This window comes from Engystomops pustulosus, chromosome 3 (assembly GCF_040894005.1).
Source record: "Engystomops pustulosus chromosome 3, aEngPut4.maternal, whole genome shotgun sequence".
In the NCBI taxonomy this organism is placed as follows: domain Eukaryota; kingdom Metazoa; phylum Chordata; class Amphibia; order Anura; family Leptodactylidae; genus Engystomops; species Engystomops pustulosus.
The window spans coordinates 173,870,732-173,890,201 of NC_092413.1; the positions used below are offsets into that span (position 1 = coordinate 173,870,732).

At 39.5% G+C, this 19,470-nt stretch overlaps 1 protein-coding gene across 2 annotated transcripts in view; it reads right to left on the reverse strand.

Moving 5' to 3' along the window:
• Positions 1–3,877: 3,877 nt before the first annotated feature.
• The window catches only part of NYAP2 (neuronal tyrosine-phosphorylated phosphoinositide-3-kinase adaptor 2), a 105,805-nt gene continuing 90,212 nt past the window's right edge, over positions 3,878–19,470 (reverse strand). For both annotated transcript variants that reach the window (XM_072143051.1, XM_072143052.1), the window contains exons 5-7: positions 16,371–16,586; positions 15,642–15,745; positions 3,878–6,176 (exon numbers count right to left, since the gene is read on the reverse strand). In XM_072143051.1, the coding sequence (XP_071999152.1) occupies positions 5,949–6,176; positions 15,642–15,745; positions 16,371–16,586 (548 nt within the window). In that variant the 3' untranslated portion in view covers positions 3,878–5,948. The remainder of the gene's footprint in view (positions 6,177–15,641; positions 15,746–16,370; positions 16,587–19,470) is intronic.

The window sequence follows — 19,470 nt, forward strand, 5'->3', positions numbered from 1 at the left end:
TAACATTGTATCACTGCTTATTTCTGACAGAAGGAAGCCACACACCTCCACTACCTCCGATAATATCTTTGGGGGAAAGCACTGCAACTATGATGTCCTTTCATTTTAAGAAGATTACGGTATTAGCAATGAAGGTATCAAACAATGCAGTCTTTACTACCCTGTTTCTTTCAGATGACAGAATTTGCGTCATATGGGTATCTCCAAATACCTTAGAACAGTGGTGGCGAACCTATGGCACGGGTGCCAGAGGCGGCACTCTGAGCCCTTTCTGTGGGCACCCAGGCCATCGCCCCAGCATACCAGACAGGACTCAAAGAATCTTAAAGTGATACTTACTTCGCTACTTGGGACTGTAGGAAGAGGGAGAATGAGTAGACTGTGCCAAATTATCTTTGGAGGACCTCCTGCTGGCCCCACGATTCTCTGTGTGCAGAGGGACACTGGAAAGAAGCTAGAATAATGCACATTTTCCATCTTTCTACTGTGTTGATGTCCTCAGGAGGCCAATATGATTGAAAGTTGTTGAAAAACAGGTATCTATACTTCTTTAATTTTTGGTGGCACCTTGCGATAAATAAAAGGGGGTTTGGGTTACAGTTTGGGCACTCGGCCGCTAAAAGGTTCGCCATCACTGCCTTAGAAGATTTCAATCTACAGAGCCTTGCAAATGTCAGATCTCAGAGTGAATTTTATGAAAAGCTCATAAAGAAGAAAACAAAACAATAGAATATCACAATATGCTAAGGAAAAATGTGTCAGGCAGCAGGTCACACATGGGGACAAAAAGGGCAGAAATCTGATGATTTTTCAGGATTTTTTTAGAGAATTCTGATGAATCTGGTGAGACATAAGAACTACCCAGCCGGGGAAACAGATAAAGAAGGAGACATCTGTATAGAATTTATCTTCCCCTATAATCAGAAGAGTATCTGAAATACTGTAGTCTAAAACAATCCTCTTTAAAAACACCAACATCTTGTTAATATATTTATACGAAACTACAAAAAAATGTACATCTCAAAGAAGTTGTAAAATAGATTTACTATCAAACATATATTTTAAAAAATAAGCATTCAATACCTTGTACCTCTCCCTGTACTTAGAGATGATAGGAAAATGTCTATTTCTTCATTTACATGTGCACTGTACTCTCTACAGGAGAATAAACCTATACTAAACTGGAATAAAACAAGTTATTGGGGTATAATTTTAGTTTCAAATTTAAAAAAGTCATTTCTATTGACTAATTCCCAGTCCAGAGACCCAATAAATGAAAGATCATAGTTGAGTGAAAGCAGCTGATAATTGTTCTATGGCCCTTACGCCTGAAGGTCCATATTGTATACATTACAGACTGGATTGTGTAAGGCTTCTATGCAGTTAGCTAGGTTGGTACTCTTAGGACATGTATGCTGCCATGTGTATGTACTGCTATATGTGCTGTATATTGACTTAAACTTATGAAATCAGAGACATACGGAGGAAAAGTAGCCCCAGCCATAATAGGTTTGTCTGGAGGAGCCTTTTGTCTGTGTCTTGATAAAATCCCAGACAGTTAATATACATGATGCATATCCTTCTCGAAGGGAACCTTTATTTTTTTACCTTGGACTACATTCCTTCACTGATCGCATCCATAGACATATACTGGCAGGTGGGGGGCATCCTGTGGGAAACACAGTATGGAAAGATGCATCGAATATTTCTCCTTCCTCCTGCTGAGCAAAGTATACTCTCAATAGTGGTTATTTCGAGCATATGGGGGATGGTTGCAAAGTATTGCATCCATTCAAGGGCTCTGCTGAACATACACTGGGTACTTCCCCAGTGATTTCACTGTCTATAAGTGGTGTAACTGGAAGCTAATGGGCCCCTGTGCAAAGTCTGTGCCAGTCCCCTGACTATAATGTATGGTTAATATTCTACTCCTATGGGAAAGTGACACCACAAGGGCCCCCTAAACCGCTTGGGCCCGGGTGCGACCGCAACCACCCCCTCAAGTTACGCTCCTGCTGTCTATATAAAGGACAGTGACATCACTGGGGGAAACATCCTGAACATCATGTTCACTTTTCCAGCTGTGAAATAGAAGAGGAGGAACAGGATGACAAGATGCGCATTTATCCTAACCCTCCATTGTAAGGGTATCTTGGGAGTGTTTCTGATGTATCTAAACAGCTTATAGGTAAAATGAGTTCTGAACATAGCCTTATACTGACCCCAACATGTGCAGTATAAGGTAAGGATCTATCCAATGATGGCTATAACCAATCTTTTGCAACTGCAACCTAAGAATGCAAAGTAACCATGGGAAGGGTAGCAGCTCACTGTGACATGACTCCAATATGTTAACATACAGCCAAATCTTGCACAAATTAGTGCAATGGCTACATGACTAAATGAATGTTCCCCCTGCCCCCTGACTAGTAGAGGTAAATTAGCATATGCCAATTACATTTTTTAAAGTGTGTAAATTGGCTTTTCAGCGAGAGAAAGCTGGTGAGCAAAAATAGGGAAAATCATGACCATGTTGTACAAGATGAGTTCATGGTGGAAAAAACACCTTACAGGTTCCGTTTAAATTGGTTGCTGACAATGTATGCAATGTATCCACAAGGTGACTGGTGATCTTCTTAAATTAAAGGCCAGATATGGATGTGGATGCAATCTGTCCCCATTGCCTATGTATATATATATATATATATATATATATATATATATATATATATATAGTATATGTTGCTCAGCAGTAGGTAGCAGGATGGAGAGGCATAGCTTGCTGTATCTTGTTATCCTGTGTGTAGATAGAAGTTAAAAAGGAAGGCTCTGACAATATATTTCTATGTATACTTAGAATATATATATACGCTGGAAGCTTTTCAGCCATATTCAAAAGAAGTGGTACGAACTTAGCCTTAGGGCTCATGCACACAAAAGTGTGGAGTCTGTTAATACGATCCGTATGTCAACCTGGCTCCATGGACTGCACATAGTACAAAGGATGGAAGTCCTTGCATTACTGTATATCAAAATATAATGGAAGAACTACTTGTCTTCCGGACTGCAACAACAGCACTGTAATAGTTAATACAGTGCAGTCCAGTGGCAGACGAGAAGTTCTTCCAGTCCTTGTATGAGTCCTTACTTTGTATGGTTTTAGTTAATAGAGTAAGTTATTACTTTGTGAAGCATAAGAATAAAAGGAAATTGAAATAAAAGAAAAGTAACAATGTATCCATTTGGTGTGCAGAGGTGAAGCTTTATCTCTGTTCCATACTTCTACTAAGACATTTCTAGAGCCAAGAGACCATATCCGAAGAAAGTGGGTTACACAGGGGGTTCTATTAATAAATAATAAGAAGTCTACACACATAAGAGGAGATTTATCAGAAGTGTCTGAGGTAAAACGGTTCTAGTTGTTCATGGAAACCAATCAGAGATCAGCTGTAATTTTATAAACAGATGTGGGAAAATGAAAGCTGAGCTTTAATTGGTTGCAATGGCCAACTAGAACAGTTCTGCTCTCAGACACTTCTGATAAATCTCTCCCACACAATGTAAGTGCTTTATAAAACTGAGGAACAATCTAATCTGCTTATATTGCACATTCACTTTCATGAAACAGGTTTTGGAAAATGAGGTACAGACACATGTACAGAATTATTCTTACACCCTTACATCCTATTCTTATACCCTTTGTTCAGAACTTGCCTTCAGTATTGCAAATCAGTTCCATTAAAGTGAACGGTGTTGAATTGCAATATCAAACACAACCTGTAGGCAGGCGTAACGCTCTTTATGAAAGATATAGTCATAAGGATTTGTAATATTTTTAGTATGTCTATATCAGCATGATTGTAAAAGTTGCATTCTCTGGCAATCGATGGGCAAAGTATTAAGTATTATTGGGCAAGGTACTGGCCATAAAAACAAATCATCACATACAATAGGGAAAAACTCAAAATAAAGATAGAACTTTGGATCCATACTGGTTCTGTGCACATCTCCATAGATGGCATTGCATTGTTAGGTGCATCACACCCTTTTACTGTGGAGTGCTAAATGTATTCACAGTGAAGGGTCTCCTACTGTAATGAACTGAATCCAACTTGCTGTATTTACTTTTTATACCAGGGACAGACACAGGCGACTGAGGGGCCTGTGCAAGTGCAGCATATGGGCCCCCTGCCATCAGTATACTCATATATCCAGAATCAATATTAGGCAGCATCTCCATCTGCTCTGAAAGGTAAATATGGAATATGAATGAGGACATCCCATTTATAACATTACATAAAGCATTTACTGTATTAACAAGTAACAATTTTTTGAATTAGTATTGATTAGTGATGAGCATAACCAGTGGCATAACTAGAAGCTGATGGGCCCCAGTGCAAAGTCTGTGCCAGGCCCCGACTATAATGTATGGTTTATAGTAATAGTCTTTTCATATGGGAAAGTGACACCATAAGGGCCCCCTAAACCTCATGGGCTCGGGTGCGACCGCAACCTCTGCACCCCCTCAAGTTACGCCCCTGAGCTTAACGATTCAGGTACCCAAACCTGAACATGAACACTCACTGATAACACCTCGATCGGTGCTGGCACTGTTTAGGGTGAGCCCAAATGCCGACTGAAGTCAGGCACAGACCCGAACATTGCGGCTTAGGTCTGCTCAAACCTAGTAGTGATGAGTGGATTAATTAGAAAACACTGTAAAGTAGTTCCTAGGAACATCCCTGGTGAGATGCATCTATGAGAGCGTCCTTAGGGTTAGAGTCAGTCCCTCGAGCTGCATTGCCTCTTGTGTATTTGAACAGGTTGTGCATGCTATATGTCAGTCTCTGGCTCAATACACTACAGAGCAGGTTTATCTTTACACCTAGATATAATCTACACAAAAAAAATGTCATTCTCTAAATGAATTTACTAATATCAATAACCCCAAATTACAGAATTGACTACAGTATGGAGCTGAATTTATAGTTCTGCTTATCACAATTACAGTTGAGGACATTTATCCTAAAAAATCTAAGCTCCTGTGATATGATGCTGTTCCATTTAGAATTTTTTTAAACAGTCAAAATAGCATAGGGCACTTTGTCCAAATTACGACATCTGTCAGAATATGAAGACACAGTATGTATACCAAATATTTGCAAAGTTATTGTACTTTTATGTAGATTATATATAGATGTAAACTACAACATTTTTCTCCAACAACCAAGGATTATAATGAGGTCATCATCCCTAGCACTGCTGGGTAAAGGGTGAAGTTGTGGCTATTGGTATTAGCAAAGCACAGACAAATGACACTGAATGTTAGGAGTGTTAGCACACACCAGATAAAAACATGAACTTGACTGAGAAAAACACAAAGTGACATTATATAGGTAGCTTGCCCTTTAAGATTATCTTTCACTAATAGTGACCTTGAAAATATAACGTGGGGAATCTACGCACGAGTGGATATTTCATCCTCTGGTCCACTTCTCGTTCTGTAACAAATAAATCGAATTATAGTGGCGAATATAAACATCTTAGTTAAAGAAAATGCATGCCTTAGTAAAAATCCCAAAGCAACAATAAAATATTACATAAAATAAGTAATAAACCAACAGTACAGTCAGTACGTTACACAAAATATCAAAATTAGTTGTAAATTTTCATATTTGTTTTCTAACAATGTATTTGCCTTTTCATCATAAACTGATTCGTTATTTACATTAAATATTATTGTATACATCCTTAAAAAAAATCTCCATAAATATCTGCGTCATGAAGTAGGTAGATCAATCTTCTTTGATTTGCAAAAGACGAACATGGGCATCAAGTACTTGGATGTCCCCTACACTTGGAATGCATCTGCTGTTCTAGGCGAACATTACTACCTGTGCAATTCAAACCTTTTTATCATGTGAAGAAATCTTTTGGCTGCGCCTGTGTCATATAGCTGTGTCCCAGAAGACAGTTTGCTGTTTGGAATAGGGCGGAGGGCTGTACTTCTTTGAACCATTGCTCCTCTTCCAGCTGGGCAGGATAGGCATACTTTCTTGCTTACAAAGTCCCTTCTCCGTTTTTTGTCTTGCTTTAATCTCTTGGCACAGAGTACGTTTTTTCTCAATCATCTCCATCATTGTGTGGTCACCATAAAGCCACTGCATAGGTGCTATCTGTCAAACAGAGTCACATAAAATATTGTTTAATACTGAAACTCAAAAGCAAAGGAAACACTGGGAAACTCTATATTTCTATTTAAAGTGTACTTATCCTTTAATCAGCTTTTCAGACATGACTAGTCCATTGGAGAGTAACATTGGGGCACATTTACTTAGGCTCTTGCCCCAGTTTTCTGTCGGACTTTGCACATTCTTTCTAGTGCAAACTGCTTGCATGGGTATTTAAGAAGTGTCTGCGATAATTTTGTGTTGCACGCAACCATTTTGTGGCGCAGCTGCAACAGGCATCATACAACACAAATCAAGGAGCGTTCCGGAGCTCAGTTTGACTGTGCGCCAGATTTATTATGTAAAGTCAGACAAAAGTGTGTTGCAAGCCCTATGTTACAGGTGCACACGAAAAAGTTAGTGAACATTGTCAGGGCAGTGCTGGGTAGCACCAGATTTATGATTTCTGACGCACATTCTTCATGAATCTGGCGCAATATAATCTGAATTATACACAGGAAAACCCACTTTTAGTGCAATTTGTACCTCTCTGAGTAAATGTCTCCAGCCATTTAGTCTTTTTCTAGCTATTTCTACAGTCTATATGAGCAATTTAAGGGGTTGGCCAGGTAAGTTTAGGGGAGGGGGGGGTATTAGGTAACTTATGAATATCAATCTATTAGCGGTTCTGCTCCTCTTTCTTGATATGTAAAGTGAAGCCTCCTGTCTTTTACCTCATCAGCCAAAGATTCCTGACCATAAAATGGCTGCAGGTGGAGGGTCATTTTATTTCTAACTGTTCATGAACAATCGTCCTACCAGGACCTTGATGGTAAAAGACAGGAGGCTTCACTCTACATATAAAGAAAGCAGTTAAAACCCTTTGATGGATGTATATTGGTAAATTACCTAATGTCCTGTCACCCATACTTACACACACATTGCAAAAAAAGAGGTAAAGTGGACAACCCCTTTAAATTGCAGTTTTAGACTATAGACAGGAGAACAGTAAGATAAAGCTGATATGGCTACAAGCAATCCCTCTAATGTAGCATCACAGGTCCCGTTGAAGATCTTATTGCTGTGACTTATCACTCCCAATTGTCTTTCCATAGAACTTCTATGTGAACTGAGACTACAGTGAGCTGCTGTCCATCTTGCTAGCAAGACGAAATTCAACTTGGATAGTGAAAAACTAACTTTAGGTGTTAAATAATGTAGTGGCATGATGGAAACTTTTGATTTCTATCAATTGCATCAAAGGCACAAGTGTTATATGTATCGAGACCAAGGGGCTTTGACTAGATTCAATCTCAGCACTTGGTTCCCACTAATCAAAACTTCTGACATTACTCAATACCCAATGCCCACTCCTATGTATTATCTGTAAAGGACAGAAAAGTGGATTTACGACAGATAAATAGTTCTCTATATGATTGGACAAAGTGCCCATAAAACCTGATCCCCCCAGTGTAGACAGGGTAATGCTGAATTAAACCAATTCTTCTTACAATTAATATCCAAATTAAACCTGAGGGCACATTCTGTGAATATTTATACATTACATAGCAGGGGGGCTAATGGTGGCACTGTATATCATTAAACTAGCAAAGAAAAAGAATGAATTTCCATAATGTCTCTATAGGTATTCAGTGGCTATAGTGGTTCATGTTCACTGCAGTTACAATTATGGCCACAAGATGGCACTCTAGTCTCATTTTAGAAAAGGACATTGTATAAATTGTAGCACATTGACAGCCTCCAGCTCTACTAATACTAATAGAGTGTATATTATAGGCACTTGTATATCCATCTTAGGTTATACTGTTACAAGGTCATGAAGCCATGCTCCTTTTTCACTGGTCTTAAGTAATGGCCTTCACAGCTGAGTGATATAAAATGAGAATTGTGCAGATTCTACAACTAGAGATGACCCATACTGTCCATATCGAGAAGAAGATTCATTGACTGAACTATGTGTCACCTGTTTACCGGAATACCCTCCCAGTGGGAGAATGTGAAATGAAACTGCTTACAATCCATAGATGCACTTACATCTGAAGAGAAAAATTGGTTACATCAAAGGCTATGAATACAGCTACAGTAATGGCATCTGTTCCTAAGGATGCTTTTGTTGTTGGCTGTGCTACATTTGGGCATCCAGGTGTAACACTCCATGTAACCCCCCTATAAGCACCCTTTATGTGCCTGATATTTCCCATTCATATGTACTCAATGCTGTTTTTGCCACTATTTTCTACTGTAGGTTTTGTTGTATTTTTTTTCTAGTAAAAGATCAAAAGGATTTATCTGCTGCCATTATCATGGGATACGGTAGAATAATGAGAACTCAGTGGTCCTCATGGCACTTCTGGGATCCTCCGCAGCTTGGACATATACCCATGTATATACTATTCACTCAGCTTTCCACATCTGATGAAAACTAATAGTGTTAGAAATAATTAGTGTTGAATATTAAAGATGTACTTGATGTATTACCTTGGCTTATGTGTCTAAAGAACTACGTGGGGAATTTATCAATTTTAATGGAGGGTCCATGTTTTTGGCACACGGTTCCTGCTTTAATTTCTACTGGGATGGTAGATTGTGGCACAATGAAGTGGCACTGGACCCAAAAGGGTTAGAACTGTCTCCATATTCATGTTGGTGAATTAGAACTCCGTAGACCAGCTTTTTGCAGCTCTTAGTGTGCGCCAAAAAAGTTGTGGGAAAACTAGAGGCGTAGGAAAAGTATTGGTTTCCAATCTGGCACACAGATTATACGCCAAAAAAAGACTAATTTGTGAGTGTAAAATATATGCCGCATTTCCGTCTGAAAGTCAATATTGAATGCCCACCTTGGAGTCTCTGGGACACAGTTACTAAGGGTCGCGCTGCACTTTAGTCGGACTGTTCCTGTTCTTCATGGCTAAAACGGCTTGCACAGGTATTTAAGAAGTGTCTGCGCTGGGATTGTGGTGCACGCAGCCCTTTTGTGGCGCAGCTGCCCTGGCTTCCATGCGACACAAATTAGGTGTCATGCCGCCTGGGGATCCGACTGATTCGGACTGAGCGCTGTATTTAACTTTCAAATTGTGTTGCACGCCCTATGTTAAAAGTGCACCACAAAAAAGATGGTGAACTCTGTCGGACCAGTGCGGGGAAGCGACAGATTCATGATTTCTGGTGCACAATCTTAGTGAATCGCCGCACACAGCATTATAGATGGACAATGCACTATTAGTGAACTCGAGTGACATTGTAAGTAAATGTGCCCCTCTGTCTGTGGATTTAAGAACTTATCTATGTCATCAAGATTCTTTGGAGCCATTTACCAGTAAAGTCCTCATCCTTTACACCACTAAACTAATAGCCCCCTTAAGTAGGGTATGAAATGTACTTTTCGGATTTACCTCTTTTATCTTTAACTCTCCTGTTAACCTATAAAAAAAATCACCTTCAAGTTCATATACAAATGAGCAGAGAAGAAATGAGTCACATTTAGATTTTTGCACTGGAGTGTTACTTCAGGAACTCCTATCTTGGGCTGGGTTGCACCTAGATCCATGCTTTTAAATTCCAGTTAACGACATACTTGGAAATTAGTGCCTCGGATAAAGATTCAATGCCGTTGTATATTTCAAAAGATTTGAGAGATTATTATCTTTAGTGTGAAATCAAACATGGTTTTAAGTGATATGGAGTCCAAAATAGGGATTTCTGTAGTGATGCACCCCTTCTAGCTTCCAAAATTGACTCAGAGGCAAAAAAATTACTCTTCTATGCTCATGTGCAAATTGCTTTGCAAGAGATTTTTATTGGCAAATAGGTGATTTCTAACATATGAGATTGAACTCTATAAATGATATTTATAACCTACCTAAGGGTGCTGGTAATTTAGTAAGGTAAAAGCTGATGATAAATTCCCTTTAATTACTTATAGCTCTGTAGTGATTCAGTGCAGCTTTGTACTTATGAATCCATTAAGCTAGATGTCCTAATGGACATATAGAGGTGAGTATATATGAACCCCTAGAGATGTATACTAAACCTGTAGTGGTGTGTACTTATTAGTCCCTTGAGGTGTATTCCTAATGGACCTGTAGCGGTATGTACTTATGAGTCCTTAGAGATGTGTACTTAAAGGACTTCTGTACTTATGAATCTGTATCAGAGAGGTTTGTGGTTTGAGCCCCTAGAGGGTTATACTTAATTGACCTGTAGAGGAGTGTGATTTTTAGCCTTTATAAGCGCATACCTCATAGACCTGTAGAGGAGAGTACTTATGGACCTGTCATGTAGAGGCATGTGATTTTTTCCTCAATCAGAGTGTACTTAATGGACCTGTAGAGGAGAGTACTTGTGGACCTGTCCTGTAGAGGCATGTGATTTTGAGCCTCTATAGGAGTGTTCTTAATGGACCTGTAGAGGTAAGTACTTATGGACCTGTCCTGTAGAGGCATGTGATTTTGAGCCTCTATAGGAGTGTTCTTAATGGACCTGTAGAGGTAAGTACTTATGGACCTGTCCTGTAGAGGTATGTGATTTTGAGTCTCCATAGGAGTGTACTTAATAGACAGGTAGAGGAGATTACTCGTGGACCTGTCCTGTAGAGGCATGTGATTTTGAGCCTGTATCGGAGTGTCCTTGATAGACACGTAAAGGACAGTACTTGTTGACCTGTCCTTTTAGAGGCATGTGATTTTGAGCCTCTATAGGAGTGTACTTAATGGACCTGTAGAGGTAAGTACTTATGGACCTGTCATGTAGAGGCATGGGATTTTGAGCCTCTATTGGAGTGTACTTAATGGACCTGTAGAGGTAAGTACTTATGGACCTGTCCTGTAGAGGAGTGTGATTTTGAGCCTGTGTCAGAGTGTACTTAATGGACCTGTAGAGGTAAGTACTTCTGGACCTGTCTTGTAGAGGAGTGTGATTTTGAGCCTCTATTGGAGTGTACTTGATAGACATGTAGAGCAGAGTACTTGTGGACCTGGCCTGTAGAGGCATGTGATTTTGAGCCTCTATAGGAGCATAGCTCATAGACCTGTAGATGTATGTACTTCATGGACCTACAGAGGTACATACGTAATTCTGTGAGTCATCCATCCTAACATTCCTCCAATACAATTTTTTTGATGAAGATGGAAATGGAAGGATTCTGTTTTGAAAATGAATTCTCCTTGAAATAAAGTAGCCACTCTGATACATTATATAATATATGGACATATATATATAGAGACACCTACATATTACATCTACAGAACCGTTTATAACATCCCATTCTTCGACTCTTCAGTAGAGGCTTTCTTAGCAATTTTTGAAGGGCATTTGTGGGTCTTCCATAAGAGTTACTTGTAAGCATAACAATGTTATGACATTTACAAAAAATGGCGTTACGAAACTAAGGGGCCTCGTCCAGCTCCTGGCAAACAACCCCATTGCCATATCCCTCCTCTAGCACACTTTACAGTGCGCAAAATTCTGTTGGGCAGATAAAGTCCTGTGGGCATTTACCACGCCCAGACTCATCCATCAGGATGCCCACTAGAGAGGGTGATTCATGACTCCATAGACCATGTTACCATATCTCCAATAGCCCAATATGGACATTGTGCGTTACACTTCTCCAGCTAAGGTGTGGCATTGTGTTTGCTGATGTAAGGCTTTTATGCAGATGCTCAGCTACGCCGTGGAGTTCACAGTTGAATGCACTGTGCTCCTCTGAACCTGTGGATCCCACTCATGGCTGAGATGTTGTCTTTTCTAAATGCTTACACCTTTCAATAATAACAATTAACGGTTAGATTATCTAGAAGGGAAGAAATTCCACAACTGGACCTTTTGCATAGGGGCATCTTATAAGAAAGCAGCTCTTGAATTCTTTGATATTGTATGTAAAGGCAAACAACATGGCAAGGAACTGGACTTTACACACCGATACTAGCAATAAATTAAATTATAGCAATAGTGTGCAATACACTACATATTAATAGATGTAACTAGGTATATCATCTCTTCCGTCCTATAGCTGTAGTGTAGCTGAGCTTCTGCCATCAAGGTTCCGAAAAACTACCGTACCCATCATGCTGCCCATCATTAGATCATTGACAGCTGACTGGCTGGGGATAATGGAAGCAGCAGTTTCAGAGCTTCTCTATTGTGGATTTACTTGTAATAGCCATTGAATGTAAATCGAGCAGAAAGAAATTACTTCTGTCCATTTTACTTGACAAAACTTATTTGAACCAGTTATCTGCTGGAACACAGAACGGAACTGCAAAGTGTCTTTTCTAACATATGGTAGAACTAGTAAGGCTAGTGTGAGATATGTCAAATTAAGGACAAATGACAAAATAATACATTTGTATTTGCTTTCTTCAGTAATCCTTAAGATTTTCTGATGGCTTTGCTGTGGATTTTTGGAGTAATCTGTTGCTCAATTGCATGTGTACATAGACTTAAAATGCTTTCTAGGATCAAGATATTAAAGTGGTTGACCACAATTATAAAGTTTACCAGGGTCAGTACAGTTTTGTAATATGGAAACTTATATTGTACTTTCCTTGGTGAACGTTCCTCTTCCGTCAGGAGGAGCCACTGGTCCACTGGTCCCCCTTCCAGTGGTATGCCTTGACCGGGGACCCTTCTGGTTGGTCAGGTGGCCATGCTATCATTGCTGTTTACACACCACTCCCATAGGACTGGTTAGAGGGATGCCAAGGACTTCCACATGCCCTTCCAATCGGAGACATGAGTGTGGTGTTCATGGAGGGGAAAGTATACAATAATGAAAGAATAGCCACTTTACCTGCTGGAATTGTCGCAAGAAATGGGAGATCACTGAAAGTCACGGAAGTGGCTGCTTGCAGGTCTCATGTCCCGAGGTTCTTACAGGCAGAACGGGAAGTTTTCCTAAGTATAATATTGTTGACCATAGGGTGATTGTCCTTACCCGGGTAAACTTTATTATTTATGGCCAATCCCTTTATTGCTCTATCCTTAGGATGCACTCTTAATGGAATTCTAACATACAAATCTATCATGACAAACCAGGGACACTTACTCATAGATCCAGGCACCAAGACTGTGGTACTCTTATATGTGTTATACTATACTATACATACTATACATACTAAGATTTAATGTTGATTTTCACTGGGCTGATGCAATAATAAGAGTCTTTATAATATTTATATGTAATAGTCTATATACATTTTTGACCTCCTATTTGCATCTCCCCAGGATAGTATTACTTATTTATACATGTATGTGTTGCTGTATTTGAAATGGGGGCTGTAGGTTTTTTTTAAAGGAAACCTACCATTTGATTTGATGCATTATGAAGCAAACATACCTTGAGAATGCTGTAGCTACACTGATGCAGAAACATATCTTGTTTAATCCCTGTGCTGGATGGTTTAGCTGATTAAACAATTATAAAATCGTGATAATGAAGCTCTGTCGCTTCTATGCCTGGTTCAGCGCTTCCCCTAGCACATTGGTTATTCACTGGCTCACAGGATGATGTAATCCCTGGGTTATGCCTGAAGGCCGAATAATCATCCCCCAGCTGCTGTGTATGAGTGATCCAGCTCAGGTTGATTAGTCATGTCTTGACTAACTCATGACTAAGCTCCATGTGTAATGGCAAGCTCCATGTGTAATGTGTTTATGTAGGCAGCCAGCCTGACCCAGCTTTTCCAAGGTCCTGAATTTTATAATTGTTTTTTCAGTAAAACCACTCAACTCAGGGATTAACCAAGATATGTTTCTGCATCAGTGTAGCTACAGCATTCCCAATGTATGTTTGCTTCATAATGCATCAAATCAAATGGTAGGTTTCCTTTAAGTGCACATGCGGTCCTTTTAATTGGTTTTATACTGACTTTTTGAAAAATGATTTGATATCACTATTTTGTATATGGACATCCTGTCTTTTTGTGTTAACTTATAAATCCATAATATTGTCATTGTACATTTTAACCATGTCAGTGTTTGGAGCCCTTGCTTATAATGTCTCTAGACTTTGAAATTCATACCCAAATATTATGGGACAAGCATAAAGAATGTAACTATAAGTGTAACCATCTGCGGGAACATTAAAGTATTACCCTTATTAACTTATTCTTGTTTCTGTATGCGTAATAATGTTGCCAGTTTAGACTACTCCATCCTAGTCAACACTCGCTCCCACCATATCTTCATTAGTCAATGGGGGGGGTGGTAAAGATGGGGGTGTACTTGTGCAGTGGATAATTGTAGTTTGCTATATTCACTGTAGCCTAAGCAATCTCGATATATCCCTTATTGCAATGGTAATGTGGTCCTATTGCCTATAACCCAATTTTACAAAAAAAAGACATAGAAATAACTTGACGTATGTAGTAGTAACTAATGTTTCTTTGGCCTCATTACTACTGGAAAATGATTTATGAATAAAGACTTGAACAAACTTATGTCAATTACATATGGGTCACTGGCATGTTCTGGACAGATGTATCTGAACCATGTAGACAGTGAAGGACAAAACGACAGATCTGATGAGAGTATTTACCAGCTACTAACTCTTATGGTTAGTTTGGTAAAGTAAGACAGTAGTGACACACAGACACATGCATTAAAAGATATCGGCACAACACAAGTGTGAGAAAGTCTTTTGATGTAGCTTTTATTTATCTTTTCAAGATAATATAGATATGGATTTTCATGCACAGACACTTACATGTAATTCTTATGTTTTTGGCAATAGAATGGGCTCAGTATAGCCCCCACATCTGCCAGGGAGATCTGCAATCCAGGGTGATTTCCAGAGCTCTCTGGCAAACAAAGGGGGAAGTATCTAATATACAATATACAACAATATTTTCCATTGTATTACTTCTAGTATATTTGATATGTAACAGGGCTGGAATCAATCGTGTAGCTGCCATTTCGATGAGAACAATGGCTGCAATAGTATTGTGTATAGACAGTGACACTTCAGGTTGTATTCTAAACATGCACCAAGACCAAATAACTATAAATGCAAAAAACGGTCACATATCTTACAATACAGAAGGAAGAATGTTAAAATGCATGTACAAATTATTAACAATGGATTCGTCGCCAAAGACAAGACAGTCATCTATACACATAAACAAGGCTGTGAAATTTATCAAACTACGACAGTAAAAATGTGCACAAAGTGTAGAAAATTAAGAATATAAGTAAAAGTTCAAATAGAAAAATGTTACAATAAAATTACAGAATGAGGAAAACCTGGATCAACGTAGAACGATAGGAAAGATAAACACAAAGCTCCTCCGTGAACAGAGCGCCGGATGACTTTGTTGACTAATGGCAGACAGAGAGTGGACCATACGAAGACAGACACACAGAGCTGACGGCAACAGATGACAGACACAGAAGTGGAAAGTATTTGGCATGTTGAATCACATGATGTCATTCACTATTGGGTAACGGTGGTACCTGGCTGTGTAGTTGCTCATTGGCTTGCCTGAGGGGAGTAACTGAAGGAGGAGGCACACCTGATGTGGAAGCAGATCGACCTAATTTGCAGCTTATTTTCATTTCTGAAAAATAAATAATTATTTAAGCAATTCAAATCAATGCAATATTCTAATCAAACAATGGCTTGACAGCCCCATATAGCTGTTAGGTCCGTGAGATGCAACACCAGACACTCTGATGCTGTCCAAACAGTGCTGACAGAACTAGACCTTATAGAGATACAACCATGGGACAATGGAAATTGTTATACTTTGTTATAAAGCCCACACCTTCCCTCTGGAACTAGGTGGGATAGGTCAAAATTATAGCTCCCGATGGATTACATAATGGACACCCAACATGGCCCTAAAAGGTTCTATTGAATACAGTGGGATCCATTTGCATTTCACTCAAGCTTAGTTAATTTACTTTTTGTTAAAGTATGTTAAATTTGAAGACTCCAGCACATATATTGACTTCAACACTGTTGCAAACTTATTCAAAAATATTCAGAAATTGTTAATTTATGATAAAGTGCTGGTATTTTTTAATTTTGAAATTTTAGAAAAGGTGACAAGTCTTTTCAAAATGTAACGCGTAGCAAGACTTGAAGGAGACACTTTACCCATACACATTCATAAGTAGCACTGAACATTTGCCAATATTTGATATATAAAAAGGCCACACTGGTGTATGAAACTCTCGTACCTGAGCTGTTGTTTCCTGCTAACATTGTTGGGCTCACAGATGATCTTCCAAGTCTACTGGAAACATGTGTCGGACCCGGAGTTCCATCCCATTCCTGAGATTTAAATGACTCTCTGGAGGATGGTGATGAATGGTGGTGACCGGATCGCTCTTTGTTTTCCAACTTTGGTAAAGGTTCTGTACTGTGACTTCGCACTTTAATTTCATCAGATGGTTCTAAAAAAGAGAAACAAGAAGAATAAAATATGCACCCATCTACAATCAACAGAATGTAATGTGTTAATGAAGATTTTAGTTGATGGGAGAAATATGTCAATCAAGTTGCGCAGGAAGAAGTCAGATGGGAGCCAAACATTATGAAACAAAATTGACAGAATAAGTAAAAAATAAAACTGTTAACATTTTGTATTACCTGCTATATATCTATCTCCACTTATGTATACACATATATATTCTTACGCAGTCCAAGAATTAGCGATTCTTACAGTGAGTACGCCACCTCCACGGCATATGGGAGTGGAGGGGATGTAGACGGGAGCGGCAGCCAGCGGATTGGTGTGGGTATGGGGCGTTTCTGCCCCGGGCCTGAGTAATTTTGAAAAGCCAGGTGAAGTTTTGTCTGGTGCCCGCGCTGCCCACCAGATACATTAAGAGACCTAAGCCTATTGAGAGGGCGTGAGCACTATTATACAGAGCGCAGGTGTATGATAAGTTCCCCTCATATAGTCTTGGATCATATGTAAGGTACCATACAAGTAGACGTCATGTATAAGTGGAGGTATGTTTCCTTTTTCAGGACAGCATACTTCTTCCCACATCCTGAACATGCAAGTGATTATTTCTAGCCTGAAACGGTTCTTGACAGCCTCGTAGTGTCAGTTCTGATCAGAACTAACATTTAAGACAAATGTCCATGTCCACTATGCCAGCTCTGCCCTGACCCTTCAATGCCTGCTCACAGTGGCGTAACTAGAAGCTGATGGGCCTCAGTGCAAAGTCTGTGCCAGGCCCCTATCTATTATGTATTGTTTATTGTAATTGTCTTCTCATATGGGAAAGTGACAAAATAAGGGCCCCCGGGTGCAATCGCAACCTCTGCACCCCCTCAAGTTACGCCTCTGCCTGCTCAATATTCAATATAAGGACACTAAGAAAATAGCAACAGAAATAAAAAGTATTTGTTTTGCTTGTACTGAGCAGCGCATTAACTGTATTTTCTACAATTTCTGCAGCTGACTAGACAAGAGAACACGGCTTGTCATTAGGGATGTGCTCACTTCCACTAGTAACAGCCGCGATTGGTGCTGGCAACGATTGCAGTTGTAACCCTTTAAATGGCAAAGCCAGAAGTCAGCACTGGTTGCAGGTAGTAATGGTAGGGTATGATGTCCGCTTAGAGACCCAAACCTGAAATGTTCAGCAGCAACAACCCAATCATCAATACTACTTTTATGGTTAAAAATGTGTTACCCTTTAAATGGTCACCCCTTATACCTCCTAGATTGTAAGCTCTTATATGCAGGGTATAAGCAGGGTCTCATGCCTATTGTTTCATATTATAGCTCTGTAATGTATTCTGTGTACATGTTCCCTCATGATTTGTAAAGTGCTGCAGACTGATGGTGCTATAGAAATAAAAATGAATTAGTATTATTTATTCACATGGGCATGAAAAAAGCAGCAACGTTTCGATTCACCATGAATCATTGACAAATATTCATGGTGAATCGAAACGTTGCTGCTTTTTTCATGCCCATGTGAATAAAGGCGTCCAGCCTTCTTTCAACTGCATTGGATGCTGTGGCCTTTCCTTATTTTGTGAGTATTTGGATCCCATACACCAGGATCAACAGCTGCCTGCATCTTTTATATCAGAAGATGCACGCAGCTTTTTGTAGCACTTTACCGATTATGGGGGACATATATGAATAAAATACTATATTAGAGAGTACAAACAGTCATATGGAACAATAGGAGTGAGGGCCCTGATCACAAGAGCTTACAATTTATGAGGATGTGACACAAGAGATATATTTTTCAGACAAGACTCATCAAAGTGCATAGGTAGCATATGTGAAAAAATACAGATGATAGCAGAATTTACATGGACATGGATATGAAGAACACCTAACATTTGTCATTTGTGTTTATGTGTTAACCCCTTTTACACTTTTTGTTTAAAAACTTCATAAAAACCTCAACGTGTGAACACAACCTCACGAGAACGGGATCAAAGTTATCATCTGACCTTCTCAACACTATTAACTTGTTACTGAAGTGAAGAACACCTGGCAAGTGACTTCAATTGCTGTGATCATGATCGCCTTGTATCACCCTGGCACGGTATCAGTGCAGCGCTGAACTCGCGACATTTCTTTGTGTACTGTGACTGTCTGTTGTTTGTGGCACCGGGATCCAGATGAGGAAGCTTTAGTCGCTTAACTTCTACTGGGATCATTTGAGGTTGCCTGGCACGGTGCCAGCCTTACAGCGCCTGCTCTCTCTTTGTATCTTTCTAAATGAAATGCCCTTACAGCACGCAGCCTCTTAAGGCTTGTGGGAACATAGATCTAAAGTGAAGACACACAAGCTCCTCATCTCGCCTGACCCTGTGTGGATGTCTGTAATCTACCAGCTAATTTACTGTATGTAGGCCAGAAATGTAGCAAACTACAGGATTCTGGTGAGAAGTCTTTAGGACCTTTAAGCCGTGCTCTTATCTATAACACTATCAGATAATTCAGCATCTAATCTTGAAATATTTGTGTGACTGATCTGAGAACACAACTAAGTATCCATGTAAGGAATAGATGCACTAAAACTCAATAAAATATAATGAATCCGTAATATACAAAGATGCATTATGATACTAGGGGTGCACCAGCCGCGAGGTGAGTTGAGTCTCTTGCCTCAGGCAAAACTGACTGCAGTAATCAGGGATGCAGTCACCTGCTACAAAGAAAAGCTTGACTCTTAAAAATAAGTGTGCACATCTATTTAAGAAGTGTCCAGGACACATTTTTGGTTATACACAACGCAACACAAATGTATGCACTAAAAGGGGCGTCCCGGTGCCTAGTCGAACTGTGCGTCACATTTA